The following is a 25,970-nucleotide window of genomic DNA, read 5'->3' as shown; positions in this document are numbered from 1 at the left end:
CTTTACCTTAATACACTCTCCTAATTTCCTAGCTATATAAGTCTTGCCAGTACCAGGTGGACCGTAGAACACTACACTTTTGTATTGTTCAATCTGAAAAACAGAAAACAACAAAGGTTAACAACTGTGTTCTCTATTCAAATAAAGTCATAAACATTTCCTATGTTATGGGCATTCCAATATCCACAAAATACCACTAACTTTAGATGAGTAATAAGTTCTGTTGAAAATACAAAGTTTCACTAAATACTTACCAATCTATGATACTGGTATATTTGTAGACGTATGGGTATTCATATGCCAACTTACCAATCTATGGTATGTTTGTAGAGTCTGTATGGGTATCAGAGATTCATACATCAACTTACCAATCTATGGTATGTTTGTAGAGTCTGTATGGGTATCAGAGATTCATACATCAACTTACCAATCTATGGTATGTTTGTAGAGTCTGTATGGGAATCAGAGATTCATACACCAACTTACCAATCTATGGTATGTTTGTAGAGTCTGTATAGGTATCAGAGATTCATACATCAACTTACCAATCTATGGTATGTTTGTAGAGTCTGTATGGGTATCAGAGATTCATACATCAACTTACCAATCTATGGTATGTTTGTAGAGTCTGTATAGGTATCAGAGATTCATACATCAACTTACCAATCTATGGTATGTTTGTAGAGTCTGTATGGGAATCAGAGATTCATACATCAACTTACCAATCTATGGTATGTTTGTAGAGTCTGTATGGGTATCAGAGATTCATACATCAACTTACCAATCTATGGTATGTTTGTAGAGTCTGTATGGGTATCAGAGATTCATACATCAACTTACCAAGCTATGGTACGTTTGTAGAGTCCGTATGGGTATCAGAGATTCATATGCAAACTTACCAATCTATGGTATGTTTGTAGAGTCTGTATGGGTATCAGAGATTCATACGCCAACTTACCAAACTATGGTACATTTGTAGAGTCTGTATGGGTATCAGAGATTCATATGCAAACTTACCAATCTATGGTATGTTTGTAGAGTCTGTATGGGTATCAGAGATTCATACATCAACTTACCAATCTATGGTATGTTTGTAGAGTCTGTATGGGTATCAGAGATTCATACGCCAACTTACCAAACTATGGTACATTTGTAGAGTCTGTATGGGTATCAGAGATTCATATGCAAACTTACCAATCTATGGTATGTTTGTAGAGTCTGTATGGGTATCAGAGATTCATATGCAAACTTACCAATCTATGGTATGTTTGTAGAGTCTGTATGGGTATCAGAGATTCATACATCAACTTACCAATCTATGGTACGTTTGTAGAGTCTGTATGGGTATCAGAGATTCATATGCCAACTTACCAATCTATGGTACGTTTGTAGAGTCTGTATGGGTATCAGAGATTCATACATCAACTTACCAATCTATGGTATGTTTGTAGAGTCTGTATGGGTATCAGAGATTCATACACCAACTTACCAAACTATGGTACATTTGTAGAGTCTGTATGGGTATCAGAGATTCATATGCAAACTTACCAATCTATGGTATGTTTGTAGAGTCTGTATGGGTATCAGAGATTCATACATCAACTTACCAATCTATGGTATGTTTGTAGAGTCTGTATGGGTATCAGAGATTCATACGCCAACTTATCAATCTATGGTATGTTTGTAGAGTCTGTATGGGAATCAGAGATTCATACATCAACTTACCAATCTATGGTACGTTTGTAGAGTCTGTATGGGTATCAGAGATTCATACGCCAACTTACCAATCTATGGTACGTTTGTAGAGTCTGTATGGGTATCAGAGATTCATACATCAACTTACCAATCTATGGTACGTTTGTAGAGTCTGTATGGGTATCAGAGATTCATATGCCAACTTATCAAGACATCCCTCACTGAGACCCATCAATTGCACATTGACTCTATCACGACTACTAAAAAAGTCAAACGGTTTATCTTCATTGTCCTCTTCTGGGTACCAAGTAACAGTACCTACATTATAATGTGAAAGAAGTAACCAGATGATAAATTAATGTTCTGTGTCTGAGTCTTGACTTATTTTTTATTTTATTCATTTATCTCTTGCTTCACCTGCATTTCTTCTACAAAATTAAAGACACGTATAATCAAATAGACACAAGACTATTATAGATTCATCAAGCATAGACCTTTCATGTAGGGTCTATGATTCAAGCTTACATCAATTTTGAGTGATCTTGTACTTTATAGAAATCACCTTCTCGTGTAACTGTTCACAGTGTTTCCAATTTCTATCCTAAAATAGGTGGACGGTAGTGATTCTCAGTCAACAAATTGACAGTCTGAAATAGTTTTGTTTTGTGGTTTATTTTGTATATTTTTAATATCAGAATGATGATTACAATGCAGACATCACTATGTGTGAATGAATTAAAATACAGACCTGCATTATAGCATAGAATACTATCTCCTGTTAGTCCAAGTCCTTTCTCAGCTATGTTGCTATTCTCATCACTCGTATCAGGATCTGTGTCTTCCATATCTTTACAAACAGCACCTAGATCCTGTAGCAAAGACAAAAAAATCATTAAACCTAAATTTTAATGAAATAATACTTAATATCTTATTTCTTAAATTCTAAATCTCTTCATTTGAAAATTAAGAATTGACCTTTATTTTTGATCATCTATAGAAAAATCTATACAGATAAACATTAACTGGTAACTTATCATTACCACTTGTTTTTTAATACATATATATATTTAAACTAACTATAGAGGGCGCTAGAGTGATGTTTACTGTCACTACATCAACCAACCTACCTTTGAATGTGCTACCAATATGGCTGCTATGACTTCATCAAAAGTTGGCCAGCTCAGATCAGGTTTTATAGTCACCAAGCCAATCACATACTCATCACCTTCTCTGACAACAATTGGAGATGGTGGGGTTGGAGAGGAGGGAGACGCTGCTGGAGATTTAGGGGCTACATCACCTTTCATGTCAATCACAACTTTCACTTTTCTGGCACCTATATAACGAAAACAAAACAGTCTGTAAACATTTACACAGAGAAACTTTGACACCTTGTACTTATAAGACAAAATTTGTATGTATGTTTTTTGTCGAAGAGTTAACTTTAAACTTGCCAATTCTTTTACAGGAAAATAAGCTTTTCTTCAACGAGTATAACCACCTTCCAATAGATTGTGACAACAGTCAGGGACTCAATCACCAGGATTGTAAATAAACTAAATAACACTATGGCTAGTCTAGCTGTTAGACCCATTCCTTTAACTTTAAAAGTGACCACAGGTCACACAACACCGAAGATACTGTCAAGGGCTTTTGCCTGAGCTGCACGCCAGATGTATCATCCTTGGCTTTAGTTCGGCAACCTTCCGAGAACAGATCTGAGGTCTTACTACAAAACTATATCATGACTAGATTGACAAATCTACTGAGATCATTCAATGACTTCCACCATTTAATAAGCATTTGGATAAGCATCAAATACATCAATATTTCACACTTACCTAGATTGTCAATGAGTTCCTTACAGGATTCAGTTGCCACATCGTACGGTTTGCGTTCTTGTTTGTCAGCTTTCTTTATATTCAGTCCATTCAGATTACAAAGCATTTCAAGACAGTCCTATGATAAACACATCAATAAACACACAGAAATTAGCATTCAACCCAGAGACAGAACTATACAGAAATAACACTACGTAAACTCTCTCTGTTGTACAAATGTTATTTTGTAATGTCTCACTATTATATTTCATATTCAGAACAACTAGAAAAAACAAGAAATCTGACAAAAAAAGGAGAAGCTTTAAACTAGAGAAGTAAAATGTTACCTTAAAACCTTTGGATGCTGCAAAGTGGGCTACAGTCCATCCATCCTTATCTGCAGCATTCAACAGGTCAGCTGATACCATTGAATCCTTTGATTGGCCATCATGAATATCATGTGATTCTAAGGACTCTTCTGATTCGCTGAGTATTTTGTCCAAATCTGGTGATAGTTTGTCCACCATTTCAGTGCTATTTGATTCTTTCTTCTCCTTGTGGTGTTTCTTTGGTTTATGACTAAGAAGAATACTTAGACAATGTGCATGTCCTGCCTGTACTGCACTGTGTAATGGAGTCCAACCATCCTATACAAGACAACAAATACAACAATATAATAACTAACTGTCATACACTCTGATATTTCATCTACCTTTCATCCAAAATGTGTTAACTTATTTTGACAGAATCATATTATTTTGAACTTGAACTCATTCCTTCAAAATATATTTTATAAAAGAAGTATTTCTATCTATAATTTTATTTATTTATTGGATTTTTTTTTCATTTCACGGGGGGGGGGGGGGGGGGGGGGGGGGGGGTTAACTTTAGAGAGTGAGAAATCTTCTTCATCAAATTTGTATGGTTGACAGATCACATCATACCTTAGTTGTAGCATGTCGCTGTGCTCCATAGTCTATCAAGTACTTGGCACATTTACTATGGCCATTAAATACAGCCCAGTGAAGAGGTTGCCAGCCTGACTTGTCAGCTTTGCTTGCGTCAGCACCGTACTCCAGCAGACATTTCACACACCTAAGTAAGGTTAGCGAGAAAAAAATCATAAATAATTGGTAATGTACTCTGACAGGTGTACATTTCACATACCTAGTAAGGAAATGAGAGAACATCATAATTACACCTAGGTAATAATCTGTATACACATTCTCATATGCTAATGAAGCACCAAGATATGCTAATGAACCACCATTTAACAGGCCTAATTGTATGTTATCTGCCAAGAATGCAAAATTCACTTCTTCTCCTTCTTTTTGGGAAAGTATAAACCACAATTTTTCTTGGTTTTCGAAAACATATTTTTATGACAGTCCCGCTATACTTGAATCCCCCATCAACATTGTAATACTGACTTACATGTGCGAAATTCACACCATCTGAAAAGTTTGTCAGTATTAAAACTTATGAATGTATTTCAGCTTCTTAGAACAACATTGTAAATGTGGAAGCATGGTAAACAAACTTACCCATGATGCCCCTCACCAGCTGCAGCATGTAATGGGGTAAAGTTGCCCTGTCTTGTAGCATTTGCATCAGCTTTGTGTTTCAATAAAACTTCAACACAATCTGTGTTTGGTCAAATAGAATCATATAGGAATAATGCAAGGCAAAGAAAACTATTCAATGTACACTTTCTCTATATCAATATTGGTAGAAGCTATACAGATGTAAATTGGACATGACAGACTCAAATCTTCTGATATAGTTAGAGGCCGAGGATCCAATCTTCCCTTAGGTCTAAATCTAACTCCCAACAGAACTGTCTTGCCAAAAACATTTTGTCAATTTTGAAGTAATTAAAGCACATTAGACAATTACCAAACATGACAAGCAAAAAATAATGAAGTTCACATCTTAGATGCACAATGTACTTGACTTTACTGTCATGAAGTAAAATTAAATCACAGCATTGACTGAATAATCAATAAGCAGATTTCAGTATATTACTGAGAAAATGAAAGTGATAAACAAGATTATTGAGTTTATGGAATTTACCTTGATAGCCACTTTCTGCTGCTGCATGTAGTGGAGTAATGCCGTCACTAATACTAACATTAGGGTCTTGTTTTTCTTCTGTTAACAGTCTCTTTAACAGATTCACTTTACCAGCAGCAGCTGCAGCATAAACGGGTGGCATGGCTATGTTGCCACTGTCTTTACTTTGTGTGGTCTCTCCTAATGTACCTACAATTAACAATAGCTGTCTGGTTGTATGGATGGAGGAGTGGAACGATGGAACAGATGCTTTGGATCAAAGGATAACATAAGGTTTGAATGGACCAATGACATACACATAAGTCAAATAAGAACCATTTTGATTGGTTGATTAAAGACAAAAGTCAAAGAAAACAGTTTTGATTGGTTGATTAAGGACAAAAGTCAAAGAAAACAGTTTTCATTGGTTGACTAAAGAAAGGAGTCAAATAAGAACAGTTCGGATTGGTTGATTAAAGACAAAGATCAAATAACAGTTTTGATTGGTTAATTGTGCTGAGGAGTTAAAGTTTTGATTGGTTGACGACATTGATATCAATAGAGAATGTTTAGATTATTTGATAATTTACATAATTTAGAGAAATACTTTTGATTGTACACATTAGCAGATTGTAGATTGCAAAAGAGAGTTTAATATGAAACTGAAAGGAATAAATGTGAAAACTAAATGGATTGATGGCTGGCCTCTAGACTCTATATAATATCTTTCATAGTGCCTCCTGCTATTCCACAGTTTGAAATCACAGCTGGGTAGTTAAAGTACCACAACTAGTGTCTTACACTCTAAAGATTGATGGATATGGAAAGAAATGGTAAATATCAAATTTGATCACATTTGACATCATTGATAGATCTAAGTCATTTGATAACGTTTTCTTTTGCACCATTTGCTATTAATTATATACCCATGTTACCCATGTACCCATGAAAGTAGACGATATCAACATGGGTAACAAGATGAACTATGAATAGATTGCACTGTTGGTGAAATTACTTGATTTACAGCCAAATTAGCCTAGTAAAGTACATGACAACTATATACCCATCTATATATGGGGTATACAACTGTGCTCTTTCCATCATCTGTCTGTATGGCCCTGACCTTAAGATTCATGAAATTTCTTGAAGGAAGTCAGACACTCAGTTGGAAATTAACAAAATTCAACTATAAAATGGAGTTTAACAGTGGATTACCAGTCTCCATGAATGAAAGTATGTTTCTGAGGTCAAAGTTCATATAGGATGGCGCCATATGCACAGCAGGTAAACACTGATTGATGTAGTTGGTATCCCATTATACCAATATATGTTACATTGATAACATTTGAGAATTTCCACTTTGTTACTAGCCTAAGGTAATAGGAATTGACTATATTGTATAGCTAACTACTCTAGAAATGTTGACATCCATTATTTTCATTGCTTTTTCATCTGGAAATATATGATATAACCACAGACATTAGAGGGAGAGAGAGAGCTCTCTCCAACATTTATGATATAATATTTTTATCAACTACATATATACAAAAAGTAGAATTTACCAGGGATATTGGGTCACATTATGTTATTATTATAGTATCGCCTGCATACAGCACATGCTGTTATTCACTGCTATCTTTCAACAATATTAGCCCCCACTATTGCACTGTGGTATTATTGTAATGTGCAACAATTTACCATGCAGGTCTGGCATGATATGAAACATTCTTGAAGTGAAAATAATCTAGCCTGCTTATTGACAGGTTAAGTGATGCCACAGCAGTCCTTCTATCATCCATAGTACAACAATTATTGTGTAGTCAATTATGCCAGTAGACTAGGTTATCGTCACACACACACAGACAGACAGACAGACAGACAGACAGACAGACACATGTACACATACATACTTGCACATATGCAAGCAAGCACATGTATAATGAACAAATGTGCGCACACACATACATACATACATACATACATACATACACACATACATACACACACGTAGATACTTGCACATATGCAAGCAAGCACATGTATAATGAACAAATGTACACACAACACACAAAATTTACATATTATAGGACTATGAATTGCAAGACATCAAAAGATAAAAGGAAAATGTATCATAGCTGTTTGGCCCAACAGGAAATGATAATATCTCGTAGTAATAGTAGTAGTAGTCGTCATCATTGAAGCAGTACTGGTAGAAGTTTAAGTGAATTCCGGGGTAAACAGACGATATACCTTTATATTTATCATATAAACAGGATTCCAACCAGACACAGAGGATATTGTCTCAACACTGGGGGCAGTAAACACCACTGGCTCAATTTGAAGACTATATGGACCAATATTGGATTGGGTTTATTTTACTTGTCAATTTGTATTCACTGGGTTTTAATGAATTAAATGCTCAATTTTACTGACTATATGGATATACATACTATGCATAAAACCCAACCTGGGACCATTGATAAAAGTTCTATGTATAAAACCCAACCTGGGACCAATGACAACAGCTTTAGACCATCATGTACAGTACTATGCATAAATAATCTGAATCATCCTTCACTTGTGTTATTATTTGTGTTGAGAAATCATAAAATGTCTTTTGCAATCACGTAGACTGCTATATCATACCCTTGACAATAGTAAAACTTACATATGTTTTCAATTTAAACTTAGAAATCAATTTATAAATTTAATTGCATCTGTGTCACCTGAGAGTGTGATGGTCTGTAAAGTACTCGAGTGGAGGCAAGCATGGAGAAACAGACAAACCATACATACCCATACATACATATAGACAAGATGAGAAACCAGCGTTTTGTCATAAAGGTAATAAGTTGGGTACACGAGAAGAAATTTGATATATTTTGCATAACATGTATCTTTAAATTTGTCTGGTATGAAACAAAGAGGTGATGTAATTTGATATATTGTTATCGTTTTCAACAAAAATCATTTTGAGGGGAGGGAATTAGGGTAAACTTGAGGAACTGTGGTAAATTGTACCAACTTGCCATCCTTTACAAGAACACTGTGTGAAATTGTCAAGCAAAAGTTACAATAGTATTGATCCCAAATGATGTTGAGAGTAGAAATGACTGAATGAAAGAATGTAACATTTTTGACTTGTGTACATGTGGAATCAACAGAAAGTTGGTAAAGTCCAGGTTGGAATTAGATCCGAGTTCAGAACAGAGCCATTCTTACCTGTATCAAAGACAAGTCTTATTAAATCTGATAGCAAAATCAGTTGTTTTATGCAAACAACACACACAGATAGGAGAACAGCAAATTCTGGTGGGTCACTAGAAACTGTGTGTATCAGTGACAGTCAAATTCACTTAGAGGGCACACTGCTGACCAATACTTCTAAAATGTATTGTATGCCAATACTTTACATTGTTTTGTGGCAATACACTGTCTGAAATGTATGTGTGACATTCTGAATTTTGCATCCTATTCTAACAATTGGGATCAACACTACTGTACTAGAATCCATGTGAAGTTATAATAAATGATAATGACACATGCTTGAAGTGTTAAGAGTGATAGAGAGAAAGAGAGAAATAACTACACACCACGCAACAGTTTGAGGGTAACAATCCTTGGCGTTTTAATTGCAATGCAGTCCAATGTTTGTTAGTGCTTTGTACATCGCCATTTACATATTAGTGTTGTTAAAATGAGAGTTGATGTGTGGATCACTGTGGTAAACAACACACTGTGAGTAGATTTCATGGATGACCATGGTCTGTGTAATACAGTCAATTGTAAGTATTCATGGATGAAACTCACAGCAAGCACTGGATCACCAGGTTAGCCATGCCACCAAGCATGTCTTAGCCAGTCAGTGTCTCTCATCATTTCTAACAGCCAATTGTAACTGCTGCTCATAGTCATATGACCAGATACTGGCCAATGAGGAACTGCATGAGGTAGCCGGTTGACAAATCACTTCTTTCTCTAACTACGTTTTAACAAAAGAAAATCTTGCACATGCACTTTTAACATTTCGACAACAGTAGATGTACTTGCAACATCTAGCTAGCAGTGTAGTCCTTTGTTTTCTAACCTCTGACACGGGTAATCTCTATTTATAAATGACAGTAGATTTATAACTTACAACTATACAATGACATATTCCGATATGTGATGAGTAGTACATCATACTTTGTTAGAAGCATTTCATGATCCAAATTTTAGCAAATATTCATTTTAAAACTCCTAGAGGCAGTTGCCATTCAATTGTTATAATGAAGACACATAAAAACTGTGAATAAGCAAAATGTCCTATATGCAATATTAATAAAGAATGGACACAAAGAATGAGAAAAACTGGACGAAATAATTACTGTACTCTAAGCCTTCCAGTTTACCTATCTAACTATCATTTTATCTAGCTATCTAAAAAAAATTCACCTCCATGTATAATCTGATATTAAAAATGTCCAACCTGTCTTAGGGATTTTGAAGCTGTCTTTCCAACTACTTGTGTGGCTCTTAGTGTTTGATATTACTACAACAGGAGGTGACAGGTCAAAGAATAAACATACATCATAACTCTGACAATAACAAATACAACTCATATCAGTCTGTATAAAGTTCTGAGTATGTGACCAACTGGCACCTACCATACACTAGATTACAAATTTTTTATTGTATATTCATATCTCCTTACAGTTCACTGAGTTAGAAGTATGACAAGGTCATGTAGAAATGGCACAATCAACTGTTACCTATTAATTATTTCCGCATTATGACTTCAGTTGTTGAACTTTCTGCTAGAATGATGATTGAAAACATTTCAATGTCAAGGTTAGAGATTGATGAAGTGATGGTACATCTGTACATTCACTACAGAGGTTGAGGACATTCCCATAATACCAATACAACACAAGACACTGTCAATGTCACAACGGAACCCAATAAATCACTATGTCCATCTACACTATATCAAGAAGTCCAAACGAACTGACCACAGAGATGTCAAAACAATTAACATTACTTGAAGAAATATTTCCGATAACAGTTGATATTCCAACTGACTAGCATAGTGAAAGGTCAAGGGTCAAAGTTCAGTAGACAGGTTACATGTCAGTATATGGAAGAGGTCTACTGTCCCTGCACTGTTGATGCAATAACAGCACAGTGCACTACATACTATTACCAACACACTCTACAGCTTATATTGGGACACACTTAGATGGCAAAGATCTCGTTCTCCTACAGGAGAAAGGGCACTAAAGCTGACTCTCCTGTTATTTCCCAGGTTTGTTCTTCCATATCCATCTGACAAATGAAAGGCAAACCACCCAAATTCCACAATATTTGACTATGTAATTCAATATTTTGAATTCTTCAGTATGTGATTTCTGAAAATTTGCCAAGCTTGTAATTGGGACATGTGTTCCTACAAACATACATACAGCAAAAGACTGCCACTATCACCAATGAGTTATTATAACATGTGGGCCTTTACACCAAACATCCAATCATGGTAAAACTATGTTTCCAAATTGTGCCAAGAATATTTCAACCTTCTGTTTCCTACATCAAAGTTTGTGTTAAGGTTTTATGGGCTGTATGACATAACACACTGAGATTGTGTCAAGGCTAGGGTGGCCACATGAGATCAGTAACAAGGTTGGTGTCAAGGACAAGGTTGGCATAGCCACATGAAATGCCACATCAAAGTTTGTGCCTTAGGTTGTACGGACAGCATAAAATGTGTGCAAAGCCATCAACGACCATGTCATGGCTAAGATGACCACATGTCAGGATATTGATAGATATGTACAGATCTCTTCCACATCAGCAGGCAAGGATATCAAAGATCACAAATTGTTCATCCTTGTGGACCCAAACTCTCACCACTAATACACAACAAAGATAAATCATAGCATTGGGAAATACAAGTACACCAGTTTCTTGGAAAATTTGGTAACATTTTCAAATTTGAAAAAGAACGGCATATTTTGTGTGTTACACTCCAATTCATTACAGTATAGATATAGATAGAGTAATAATGTGTACTAGTACCCATCCTAATACTCTCTATTTTTCAACCATTCTATCAAGGAGGTCCTAAATGAGCCGGTCATTTCTCAGAACTCTCTAACAGACTGATATCAGCATGTTGTGTGTGTAAACATTGCACTTTGTTACTAGATCTGTCAAAACATTAAATTTATACGATACAAAACATCTAATATCAATTATTACCAGTATGTATTTTGTTAGCATTTCTATCCCTGTTTATATACTTTCCTGCCATTAGATTCAGCACCAAATTGTAGGTATAACGCTGTCCTGTTGTCATATCATACTGAACAACTGAACAACATAACAACTATGTATACTAAATCTCCCCCCTTGTAGTAACACAATATATTTCAAAATTCAAATTTGTAATGAATGCGTTAGTTAAGTGTTATAAACAACCGCCACTTTTTTTAGTTTTGTGTACTACTTTTCTAACTGGTTAGTTTTTTGCACGTTATGGATTTCATAAACGATAGTCAAGGCTGTATGAATTGATTGATTTCCTTCAAGGTATTGTTTTTTCAAAGAGTTAAAACCAACACATTCTTGCTTCTGCAATTTTCACCTAATAAAAAACAAAAGTTATACTTTCTGCAGCCACAGTATTTGTGTTGCACACATATTACTAGCTAAGCCTGCTTTAATGCCCACTTCTTGGTGAAGGCTGAAATTCCTACAAAGAATCAACAGTGCTTCCTTCTTAATTTCTATGTTTTGTGTCTGAAACAAGTTTGAGGAAAAGTAGTTAAACATTAAGATTATAACTAGAATTTGCAAAATTCTGCTTGTAACTGAAGTGCTAGTTTGAGAAAAAGCTAACAAATTTGAATGTTTTATTTTGAAGTCAGGAAACACTGCCAACCCTATTACTAGTATTACTTGCACTATGCTAGAGTGGTTTTCTGTAGTTTACCTGATGTCATAGTAACCAGTAGTTGTTCAATATCAGTCATATTTGGATTATTTCTGTTTTCGTTATCTGATGCTGTAGCAGCAGCTGACGTGGCTGGTGAGTTGATAGTAGGAGCATCGTGTCTGTGTCTCCTCCAGGTAGATTCCACAACCTGTGTAGGGGTATGGCGTGGGTTGAGAACTACACTTGATGTTGAACTTCCTGATGATGATGCCGTGCTATCTGGACTAGATGCAGGGCTTTCATTGGACAACTCAGTGTCATTAGCATTTGCATTAGAAAGCGGGAGTCGTCTGTTATCAACTTCACTATCACTGTTAAATTTAGTGGCGTAAAATTGTTTTCGTGATTCTACCAGAGAGTCTGCCTTAGTGGATGATGGTGTTGGAGTGTTTTTGTTAGCATCTTTCTTAAATACCGGTTTATTTGGTGGTACTGGTGGCGGTGTTCCCCTAGAGTTGAGTGGACTCTTCTTACCGGAATGCGTTGGTGATGTTGGTGCAGCGTTAAGCCGAGTAGCTGCTTTGCCTGCGTGTCCTGCTTGTAAACCATTTTCTTGTTTGATGGGAATACCGGTCTTTCCTGCATGTGATTTGGGTGTAAACTTAACTTCTATTTTACCTGACTCATCTTCTACAGTGCGTACGCTGTATGGACTACCACCAGTCTTAGTAGGTGTATATGTAGTATACAGTGGCTTAGTGGGTGTAGGACTATGTTGAGATTTCCGCACACCTGCTACTGTTCCATCACCTGATTGTTCACCTGTGGCACTGTGCTTAGAAACAGCGTTTTTGATACTACTTATCATACTGATACTAGTAACACTGGTTTTGCCATCACTCCCAACCTGACCCCCACCTCCCTGCCCAGTTGGTCGTACATGTAACTCATCCTCAAGTTTAAGTATTTGATGTTTTAAGTTCTCCATCTCTTTTCGTAAATCTCTAGTCCTGTTTTCCTCCCTGTGAAATTTAGCTTTCAACTGTTCCCTCTCTATGTCAAACTCAGACAACTGTTTCTCCATTGCAGCTTCCATTTTTAAGGATTTCTTGCTTTCCATTACAAGTCCATCGGCCATGTTTTTTATTCTAGATCTTTCGTCCTCAAGCTGCCTGGTCAGGTCTCTGGTTTTTTGTCTTTCCTCTATAAGTTTAGTGGCAAGTCGTTTTCTCTCTTTTACTAATAGTACTGCAAACTGTTGGTGTTTGAGTCTTTCTTCTTTCAGCAAGTTTTGTGTTCTCTTGGTATCTTTTTCCAGTTTCTTCTGTTGGGCTTTCTCAAAATCCACCTGTAGTTAGTAAAGAAATGAGAAAACAGATCTTTCATAAAGTTTCAAGTAAACACTACTCTTTAATAATGTGAATGGCCCTACTGATTTTGCATTTTTAATACAACGTTAAATTCCATACATTTAAGCTGTACTAGCTGCAAAAGGAACAATTTTTGAAACATATTTTTGTTTAATATAGTGACCTAGCTACTGATAACATTGTACACCCTGAACAGTTCAATCACCTATGGGTACAGGTAGTAGTGTAGCTCTACATATAACATTGTACACAAAGTCCAATCAAATTGATTTTTAAGTCCACACCCTAAATTCAGCGCCCCAATGTGATCACAATTTCAACTTGTTACTGCTCTACTTATGGATAAAATTGACCGCTATTAAAGTAACCTCCATCTAATTATTGATATTCAAAAAAAAAATTCATTGCCTATATTGTTGGTTGTTAGTTGCAGCTAGTAAATATCTTTAGAATAGCATGTGTGGTTAGCTACATAATATTGTAAACACATTTGTAGCTGCAAATATTTGTCCTTGTGAAGCATGAATCATACAACAATGAACACTGCAACAGATGGTATAATTTCAATCAGGAAATGAAAGTATATTCTCAACAGAATTCAGTTATGAATCTACAATGACATTCCAATTTTAATGAGCTATCTATAACTGTTTACAGAAATGAAATCTGTGCCACTTCAATTCAACAAAATTAATACAGTAATATGATATGAACTGACTGAATTCCAGCCTTGGATATCAGTATGGTAAACTGACATCAAGTCGGGGTTTATAAGTGACATGGGGATAATTCACTGTAAAATTGAACATGCGTAATGATATCTCAGTAACATAAAATAGAGAAAATTCCTGTAATTATTAAAACTTATTCACCAAGGACATGTAAAACCAACAACGAAGGTACTTTGTGGCCTTAAAAGATCTCAGATCTGAATCCATAAATTGGTCATACAAAATTTCTGCCATGAGAATTCTGATCATAAAACACAACGCATCCTTCTTAGACACAAGGCACTGCTAAAACTTTATCATTGATAAAGATTGTATATATGTCACCTTGCATGTTCCTCACTCTAATGCATAGTTTGAAGTTACATCCCAGTCTGGCATAGTTTTTTTTATTGTCAATTTCAAAGTTCTTCGTAGATTATGTTGTAGCAATATGACCTTACTATCATCATCCTGACATATACTTTCATTACGATCAGTGCTATGTAGAAGTACAACTATTGGAGGAGGGGATGGATCCGGATGGGGATGGATGGGGTGCATTGTATGTATTACCTGTTGTATCAGCCGTTCTCTTTCCTTTTCCAGCATATATGTTACATCATCACCTTGTGCTGTATCCTGTGCATGTTTCCGTTTCTCATCTTCTAGTTCTTTCACAACCTGTCAAACAGAGTTTCTTTATGTTACCACACGAAGTACCAGTGATTTTGCATAGTGTGTGCATACTAGTGGTATTTGCACTGCAGTGCAATTCCAAAACATTACTGCATACTATATGCAAATGTTTCATGTACATGTGTATGGAATCACAGTAATATTGCATCTGTATATAATTCAATTGGAGCCTGATCATGTTATTACAGCCATACAATGCTAACATAATTTGCATATCAGGGTATGTTTTTCTTGAATGAATTACCCAATTCCAAGCACATGTCAATGTATGTATGATGGAGTACTACTGACATGCACTATTCACATTTTGTCTGCATGTCAGTCCAGCTAGATTTTCACTTGATTAGATCCATTTGACTAGCCATTGGTAATGACTGCTGATCGAAAGCAAATGGTTAGATTCTAGTCAATGTTAAATTTGACTGATTTATATAGAAGACACAGTTGTACACAGATGAAAAATTGCCAGTGGGTCACATCAATATTTTAAACCCTGATTAAATATTTACAGTGTATGGTAGACATCTGTTGACATCAATTACAGTTGAGTATAATGCATTATAAACAAGCCAGACAACTTGTTTGTATATTGTATCAATCTGTTGCATTGTTTGTGTGACACATTAAAAACATGTAGAGCTGATACAAATGTGTGAATTGGCAAGTATACTGTATATATGAAGTAATGTGTGATATCTCTGGTTGTCACCACAACCTGAAAATCTACCAATACTTATTCATAACACTTCCTTCTCTTAGCTGCATATATCATGCAACACTTACATTGTACAGTTTGTCAAAGCAACATATGTTCATTACTAAGCCCAGAGCTTAAGAATCCCTTTATCTCCTGTTTTCTTTAATCTGATGTTAACATAGGACTGGTGTACACAGTAAACCCTTCCAGTTGCTAACACATACTGGTGAGGTGTTAGTGCCAGCCTGGTTTTAACATAGGACTGATGTAGGCATTAACCCTTCCAGTTGCTAAACACATGCAGGTGAGGTGTTTGTGCCAGGCTGGTGTTAACATAGGACTGGTGTACGCATTAACCCTTCCAGTTGCTAAACACATACTGGTGAGGTGTTTGTGCCAGCCTGGTTTTAACATAGGACTGATGTAGGCATTAACCCTTCCAGTTGCTAAACACATGCTGGTGAGGTGTTTGTGCCAGGCTGGTGTTAACATAGGACTGGTGTACGCATTAACCCTTCCAGTTGCTAAACACATACTGGTGAGGTGTTTGTGCCAGCCTGGTGTTAACATAGGACTGGTGTAGGCATTAACCCTTCCAGTTGCTAACACATACTGGAATGGTTTTAGTGCCAGCCTGGTTTTAACATTGGACTGATGTAGGCATTAACCCTTCCAGTTGCTAAACACATACTGGTGAGGTGTTTGTGCCGGGCTAGTGTTAACATAGGACTGGTGTAGACATTAAACCCTTCCAGTTGCTAACACATACAGGGATGTTATTAGTGCCAGCCTTGTGTTACACTGTGCTAGCCTGATGATAGCCCAGACAGAAAGCCATGTGTGTGTAATAATTTACAAAAGTGTGAACTATAAAGTCTACAACTAAAAGTAAAAGCACAAAGAGTGTTTTCAAGATAGAAGTCTAAGTTCATAACCATTTTACAGGTTATCAATATTTTGAAGCAATGACTCAAAACACTTACACCTAAAAGCTTTAAAAGCTTTGATGATGATACAGGTTTTGTCCCACAGTGTAAAACACAGTCATTTTTAATCAAAGAAAGTCAAATTACAAGATTCACAGAAATGGTTTCTCTTTGACCTCTACATTACATCCTTGGTGTATGCTAGGCGATATCAGTCTACAGAAGAATGTATTTGAAAGGTTAAAGCTACAGCTGGGGGCACCAAACTGTTAGAAGAGACCTTCAGGATGACAGGAACATTTACAGCATAACTCTGAAATGTTCTCTAGAGTGAGTGAATTTGAATCGAGAGGATACTTAAGCACCCACAGGCTGTCAGCTGAATTTGAAATGAAAGAACATGTAACAGTACAGGCTGTCGCATGACAAGTACACCTCTATCTAGTATGCATCTATGAATATCTTTCAGCTCTCTCAAGGCAGACATGTTCTTTTTACCTTTGCATGGCTAGCCTCAAGCTCTTTCAGCTGCTTTAGCATTTTATCTTGTGCTTTCTTGTGTTGTTCCATTAAAAGTTCAAGATGCGCCATTGGATTGCTCGGCATGGCTGTATTTTTACTCCCAGCTACTGCAGCACTTTCTGTGTCTCTCTGCAAGGCTGTCACAGGATCACTCACATTAAAATGTCCATATTTCACTTTGGCTTGGGCAAGCTTTTCTTTATCAGTCTGCAAGAACAGATGGGGATAAAATAATACACATGTATTAGTAGTATAAATGTGGGCCTTTGGTCAATTTTAACTTAGTAAGGATATTTTTAACAAGAATGCTATAAATCATATATACAAGGAAATAAACTGGACTCTTGTAAATACACTGTAAAACAAAGATTCAATTCACCAAGATTTTCTCAGTATTTAATACAAAACCACCAACTTTACATTTTTTTAATTTTATATATTTTTTCCTAGTTGATTCCACCTTTTTTAAAAACTTCAAATCATGAAAGTGATCTCTGATTGCTACTCATCAAAATTTATGAAACATAAACAGAGTTCCACCCTATCTGTTCTATAAGATTCCAAAGCATACAAAAACACTGTCTGTACATTGAAATTGCATTCCACTTTCTCTGATGTCAGTCGGAACACCTTGCATTGCTATTTACAATTTATGACGGATAGTGATCAATTTGAGGAATATTAATTAGATTCACTACAAGATAAATATTGCATATACATGTACAGGGATAGTAAAATGGTGCATTACCTTCATTTTACTTCCAAGTGCTATTCAGACTGTTTTAAGTGTGCCACTGAGGGCCCTATTATCATTTTTACTACTTCAAATATCCCGGTCAAATTCCTACTTAAAATTCCAAGCATTCTTACCACATAAACCTTTACATTCTCAGGCAATAGCACCAAACTAATTATCCAATTATGGAAAGCTATCAGTAAAACTAGAATTTGTCTACCTAGCTCTTTACACTGACTGACACAGTCACTACGACAATATACTGACCAGATATGCAATCCGTAAAAACTGAACGACCATACAATCTGTAAAACTATCACTGTATACTATACATCTTTGCACTGACACGGTCACTGGAGAAAATATATTGACCAGACAGGCATAAAGAAAGATACAGTAAAAAAAATCTGAGTTTCATTGCTACAAGCACATCTCAATGCCCCTACCATTCTGCACACTTTCAAGAACATTTGAATTCTAGTTTTGTCTACACTGCCATATATATTCTCTAGGAGTACAATCTTATCCAAGACAAGAATGCAATCTATCTGTGCAATTCAAAGCAATCCCAAGAGGTGCTGATACCTTGAACTCAAGCCTTTTTTTATCTGGTTTTAATAATTCATTACTTCTGCTTTTAAGAGACATCATTGCATATGACACATTTCCTCTGTCAATTGATAATCTAGTCAGAAGGTTGAAACCTGGCATGGCTAGAATCTAGTAGATACAATGATGTTGGTTTAGGAAAATTTAGTCACTGCAGAATGATACTAAGGTACATGTACACTGTGACAGTGTATCAAAGTACACTGAGTAAAGTAAAACAGACATTGGGGAGGTACCTGTACAAGTACATCATCATAAACGTTCATGATATTGTATACCCTATCAAAGCCAATGCATACACTTGCTACATGTACACGTATGTAGCGTGAAAAAAAAACTCAGCTAATGTTATACAATACCTTGTAAGGCCTTTTAACTTTCACCTTGCCCTTTTGACATCTTTGTTGAAAGACATGTTAAGAAACAGAGAGCATAGTTGTACCCTACCTAATTTGGCAACAGCACGCATGAACATGATAAAATTTCACAACAGAAAAAGACAAGGAAATACCATGAACACACCTACACCACTAGACTAAGTGTGGAGATACACATTTTGTACCAGATATACATGTATGTACATTACAGTACAGTGACACACACGATGTGTCAGATACATGTGCATGTTACAAAACATAATTTTGAGAAGCTGTGGTTAAATTGTGGTTGTCATATAATAGTAGTGAATCCTACACAAAGGTATGACCAGAGATCCACTTGAAGTAAATTGGTATTCATTTACTATTCCCTGTGAATAACCAAACTAGAGATACCAATATGCTTCTCTTTATAGCTAAAACAAAATCCATTTCTAGGTTTATTATCCTTAAATCGGCTTTTATCACATAATATTACAAAACTGTACTTTAGTGATTTCTAACATTAATCCAATGAAAGTAAAATATAACACTGACTGAGTTGATAAGCAGTCTCCTTCAGTCTGTAATACCGATTACATGGACTGTGCACTATTGTTCAATTACAAATACTGGTACTTCAATGACAGTAAATTACTAAAAGAAAATAAAGCACATATGTTGACTTGGAATTGACATTGATGACATTTGCATACAAATAAAGTTCACTTCCTGTATGTTGTATTGACGATATTGATCTTCTTAATCAGCTGTGTACATGTATTCATCAATTCTTTACTTCCCCAACTGAGTTCCTTCAAATCTATAACAAACCTCTACAACATACATGTAACAAATCAGGGGAACACTACAGCAGAATGCAAATTAGTAAGCCATGTAGAAACCATTATTGTGTAGAATACTGGTATATATATATATAGATGCATTGTTAACACAAAGATTTGGAAAGCCTGATAATAGAGAGGCAAAATTCATTAAAACTTCCATACATTACTATACTTTGTACCATAATTTTGGTGGGTAACATGACAAATTGACTTTGGAATTCAAGTACATTTTAACTGCTTTAATATCACTAAACATTTTTTTCTGCAAAGAATCGTAACTACAAGTACACTGTATATATTTTACATAGCAATAGCATGATGCCTTATGTGAAATCAAAACTTCAGAGTGCTTCATATTTGCTCTCTCACTGCGGTTGTTACGGCAACATCAACCTGCATGAAAATTAAATTGTACTCAGCAGCAGGAGATTATCTTCTATAACAATAGGAATGCATCATTCAATATTTTCTAGCTCATACAGTACACTTAGGGTCAACACTTACACGAACAATGAATAAAATGCATTTATAAAATTAGATTGTCTTGAGCTTTACCGTCAACACAATGTGTGTGTGTGTGTGTGTGTGTGTGTGTGTGTGTGTGTGTGTGTGTGTGTGTGTGTGTGTGTGTGTGTGTGTGTGTGTGTGTGCTAAGAGAAGTAGTTGGTAAAATTGACAAATGTTGACAACATCAATCTGAAACTAAATACCACTGATCAGGGATTACATTCTACATAAACTGAAATAAAATACTGACCACACCAGGAATATTTGATCTTTAATTTCATTGACCCTTAAGATCTATATATATTTCATTTTATTTATTTTTATCATTTATGTTTATTTATTTCATCTTTTCAAATTTGTTACTCACATGTATCATGTTAAAACTCTTTAGACTTGATTTTTTTCTTTTTGATATAATTATAAATTATATTTCAGTTTTCCTGTTATGCACAAATCATACATGCATGTAATTTATTTTCTATGAAAGTAAATTCACTATATCAGCTTATTTGGAAACATTTTGTATATTATTATATATGCAATTTATGCTGGTATAAATGTGGTAATGTAGAATCACTATGTGCACTTGTACCATGTTGACCATGAAATCACTAATGCCACTAAATGTGTGTACATTCACAAAAAAAACCAATCTAATTCAATATATTTCACCAGGATACAAAATCCACAGAAATCCACTACAACCAAAGCCAAATATAGCACAGCTTTAAATCTAATCAATATTCCAAATAAAAGTAACATAAGATGATGATGAGATATGGTGGCAGACATTGCATAATGTATACACCTAGTACTGTACTGGTAGTTTCAGATAATGTATATCAATATAACAGCCTAACTTTACGACATGTAATTGACCAGTTAGAGTAGAGTTGACTGTGTACAAATCACTACTGGTGCATAATTACAGATACTGTGTGTGTACCTGTATGTGTTTCTACATGCACTATGTTCACCACACTGGAAATAATTTAGAGAACATTACTTGTGTCTGGATTTCAATATTTTAATATGACTAATAGTACTTTGGGAGAATAGTATCATCAACCCCTGCAGGGCATTAAACAAGTACATGTAGTATATATATATATTGTTACAGGTTATTTGAAATAAATTACATTTAAATTCTCACCCACCCACACATAGACACAAATACTTTAGTCCTGGTTGTCATTATTCATATTGAATGCAATGACTAATAGTCACAACAACCTGGGGAGACAGTCATAAATTCACTTCAAGTTCCAAATACATCTCATTCCTACATTTGTACATAAGATCAGAAACTTACCAAATTGCATTCCCTGACTAAAGATGGAAAACAAACAATCAAATTTTACTATACATGATGTACACTTATATTTTGACATCGTTAGACATAATCAAAATAATAATCCTGAGAACAAACTATGTCTTTATATTTTATTTTCATCGTGTATGTTTTCTAGACTTGGTTTTGAAGGTGGCGGTTTAGAGACAATACCTTCCCCATCAATTTGAATTTCTCCAAAAAAATTGAGTTGACAGTTTACAAACTGAAGCTTGTGTCGTTTTAATTAATGTAGTTAAAGCTGTGTGGTATATCATTAGCTGTTTGTGTATGCAGTGATTACACAACTCAAATCTCTCACTATTGTCTTCAAATTCAATACCCTAGGATGGCAGAAATTGAAAGGAGCTATTTCATCGGAGCAAAAATATTTTTTTTCATTAAAAACCAGTATGGTTTGACTTATAATAATACCATTACTATTTCATTTGTTTGGTTGTTACTCAATGACAATTTCTAAGACATTTCATTTCTTGTGTTTTCACATGGACTTAGTCCAACATTTTGTAGGTGCAGCCATTGTATTCTACTATACTGTGTATATGTTTTCACAGAGTAGAGAATGAAGAGAAAACAATGTCAATTTGAATCAAGGACTTTTGCAAGCATGGCTGAAGCGGCTGAACATGCACGTATGAAAACCTCAACCAGGCAACTAACCCCCACTTTATGAGCTGCCATGATATGCATGTATAAAAACCTCAACCAGGCAACTAACCCCTGCTTTGTAAGCTGTAATGCTGAGATAAGAATCCTTTCATTTTAAGTAAACTGAATAAACCAATACAGAATAGATTCTGACCACACTTACAGTTGAATTTCAATTTATACACCATACTATATGTAGCTGTGTTATATATGTGGTGTGAAAGATTACACATCTACTAAAGCAAAATTATTAAGTAAGCCACAAAACACCTTCCAATATCCTGGTAATGATAGCCTGTCATAAATCAGTACAGAACTAATCTATATATATATATATATACATATGACAAGTTGTTTACTCAACTGGATTGCCTAGACCTAAGTACCACTAATGTCCCTGATATCAGTTAAATCATGATTTATTGGAATACCGCAATGACTATAAACCGGAGGTAAACTTCAACAATGAAATATATTAAATTATGCTTATTTTATTGATCTTGATGAAAATGACATCAACCGGTGCAATAAAATATAACTGTTCATAAGTGAGTTTACGGAGACTTATTCAAAATCAATACAGACTACTTGGTAAATAGACCATACCAGTCATTCCTTGCAGTAATTCCAAACACAAGAGTGTAAATATTGTACCAGCTATATATGTGTGTGTAATTGTATATTTTCATGAAATTTATCTGCAGTATCTGATTTATTTCGTTCCTCTTCCAAGACATATTTCAGTTTAAAAATTCAGTTTCACTTCTCTTGAAAGTAAAACGTACTAAACTGAGCAGTTTCCTGATGATACGTGGAGTGAAATACTACATGTCCACACGTTAGACATACTGTATTATCTTTGTTCAGTGATGTCATTTTAATAACTGACATAACACTGCATATTTTTTTTTATCTGAAAACTGTAATTGGAAATTAATAATTGATTATCATATTACTACATGCATAAAGTGATATCAAACAGTCCCAGCTGTATCAATAACCCTGGTGTATGCCGACTACTTTATTTTCGTAACACTGAAATATCAAGGAGTTCATGCAACTTACAGTATATGAAGTAGAACACATTATGTTATTTTAAATATCACAAGGTTAGAGTACATGACAAGGTCAGTTGGTATGGATGGCATGAATCACTTCTGAGTCATTTCCATGACTATTTCAATCTTTTACTGTTTTATTACCAGTGCTAACTATCGATGTAGAGTACCTGAAATATCAAATTAACTATATCAAATTGTTAATGCTATCCAAATCATCCAGCTATCATGCTATTTTTCTAATTCACTACAACAGTGATGACAGTGATTGTACATGTAGCTTGTTACTAAATTTAGCAATGGCTGTGCAATCCTTGTGAATTTTGAGTCATAGGACTGCAGGCTGCAGACTGTATGACTGTCTTGTAAAAAATACTGGTAGATTGTTTTGTCTAGTCTAGTGATGCATTATCCCTTGGTTATTAGCTAGTCCGGTTGGTAGTAAGAATGGACTCACAAAGTTCAACTCAAGCCGTGATTCTGTTTGCATCAAATGTTTCTGAATGCATACATGTATTCATCCCACATTTTGTCAATTGTTTCATGTCACATAAAGTCTAAAAGCCATTATTTTTATCATTTACATAATAATTTGCATATTTGAGGATTTCATTTTATATACAATTAACACTAGTCTATAGTAAATTTGACAAATGTGAACATTTCTGAATACAATTTCATTAAACCTCAAACCACACTCCTCCAAACCAGAACTGTCTTCAAAATAATGTTTTAGTCAAATTAGATTCAACAGTTGGGCAGTGGCAAGGACATGAAAATGAACACATGAATCATTTTCGTGTACATGTCCAGTTCATACCAAAATAAATTTTTGTCAAATATGTATGTATTAAACTCTTTATACATTCTGTCTATTTTACATCATGAGAAGTAGCACCCATAAGAAATGTCTGGCCATGGTAAAAACAGGAAATTGCAAATACATTGTTTGTACTCATCCTAGTAAATTATTATAGTCAAATATTGATAACTTAAAACAAATAAAGTAGATTACTTTGTGTGTGAGTGATTTTAGTATTTCTTTACTTCCACTTTGGACACATTATAAGTTAGGACTACACAAAAGGTTGAAATGCACAATTCAAGTTAATCAAAGATAATATACATAAGCATGCTGGAATTAAGGGATAAAAACACTTTAGGTGTCTAAAAACACTTCAAACTGTTAGTAGGCAAATAAAGGTCATGAGAAAAGCTTCATTACGGGGAAAAATGGCATAGACCATGTATCAACACCTCTGTGATAGAAGACCTTTGTGTCAATTCTTGAATCAAATTGCTGCGGAAGTGACAATGGAATGAGCAAACACCTGAATCTGAGATATCCATGGTTTATTGTGAGTACTGTATACTGTGTATCTAGTGTATACAACAATATATGAAGGCCCCACACTGATAAGTACAATGAAATATTTCTAGTTTCGCAAAGATCAAATGAATTACTCTTGAATCTGTAGCAGTACACGAGATAAGAGTAGGAATGTCTTTACTCAAACAGTTTTAGCCCATCTCTGATTGTCATATGCAACAAGTATTCATACAAGACACATTCCAACAAAATTTTTACTGAAGCTGTGTGACTAATGGATGAAATAAAATATATGTATGTTTGTGTGTATTTCTCTCATTCTTTATTTAATGTGCTCAAGATTTTTAAAAATTGGTCACACTCTTATAACATGGTGTCTGCAATATGCAGCTTGGTTTTGATAACTGCCCCTGAAGCCTGGTCAAGGTCAAAAGTCAATGTCTCAAGAGAAAGCTTGCCTCTGATAATACAGTAGTAGACACTTGAATGTAGTTTCTATTAGGTTTTGAGTTATACAGTAAAAGTTTATTTTTAACTATGAATATGGCCACATTAGGTCAGATTTACATATAACATAAACCAAAGTGATGTGCACATATCCATATGATGTCACCTCTGTGCCAGGTTTGAAAGAAATCAGATATTGCACGTCTCTGAGAAATGAGGTATTACTACATACGCACACACACACACACACGCACGCTTGCATGCACATACGTACGTACGTACGTACGTACGGATTAAACCTCAGTTCAGTCTACTGAAAGACAATTTACCAAGGAGGAGGGAAACTACACTTGAACAACTGAGCTGGATTAAAATACATGTAACTACTCACACCTCATTGCTGGCTGTTTAGTATGTAGCAAATTTATAATGATAAGATATGATGAAACAATATCATTTTTAGGACACACCAACACTGGTATTTAAGAGTTGGGATTAAATTTCTTGGTGGGAGATCAAATATATACAAATTTCTACATGTATATCAAACAAAAAACACAAATATGTTTTCATTGTCATTTTGCACTCAGACCTTTTACATTCTACTAGTACTATATGTATCCAGCTTTGATTTCACTTTATTTGTATGTCCTTTTTTCACACACACTGAAGATCCATA

At 35.1% G+C, this 25,970-nt stretch overlaps 1 protein-coding gene across 2 annotated transcripts in view; it reads right to left on the bottom strand.

Annotated features, from left to right (window-relative positions):
• The window catches only part of LOC144441448 (cortactin-binding protein 2-like), a 57,252-nt gene that overhangs the window by 10,030 nt on the left and 21,252 nt on the right, over nucleotides 1-25,970 (bottom strand). For both annotated transcript variants that reach the window (XM_078131034.1, XM_078131026.1), the window contains exons 4-15: nucleotides 17,378-17,608; nucleotides 15,134-15,241; nucleotides 12,538-13,828; nucleotides 5,589-5,777; nucleotides 5,060-5,159; nucleotides 4,460-4,610; nucleotides 3,863-4,162; nucleotides 3,537-3,654; nucleotides 2,823-3,031; nucleotides 2,444-2,564; nucleotides 1,844-2,013; nucleotides 7-93 (exon numbers count right to left, since the gene is read on the bottom strand). In XM_078131034.1, the coding sequence (XP_077987160.1) occupies nucleotides 7-93; nucleotides 1,844-2,013; nucleotides 2,444-2,564; nucleotides 2,823-3,031; nucleotides 3,537-3,654; nucleotides 3,863-4,162; nucleotides 4,460-4,610; nucleotides 5,060-5,159; nucleotides 5,589-5,777; nucleotides 12,538-13,828; nucleotides 15,134-15,241; nucleotides 17,378-17,608 (3,075 nt within the window). The remainder of the gene's footprint in view (nucleotides 1-6; nucleotides 94-1,843; nucleotides 2,014-2,443; nucleotides 2,565-2,822; nucleotides 3,032-3,536; nucleotides 3,655-3,862; nucleotides 4,163-4,459; nucleotides 4,611-5,059; nucleotides 5,160-5,588; nucleotides 5,778-12,537; nucleotides 13,829-15,133; nucleotides 15,242-17,377; nucleotides 17,609-25,970) is intronic.

The sequence above is a fragment of the Glandiceps talaboti genome, chromosome 1 (genome assembly GCF_964340395.1).
Source record: "Glandiceps talaboti chromosome 1, keGlaTala1.1, whole genome shotgun sequence".
Lineage (NCBI taxonomy): Eukaryota > Metazoa > Hemichordata > Enteropneusta > Spengelidae > Glandiceps > Glandiceps talaboti.
This window is presented reverse-complemented; position numbering and strand designations above follow the sequence as displayed.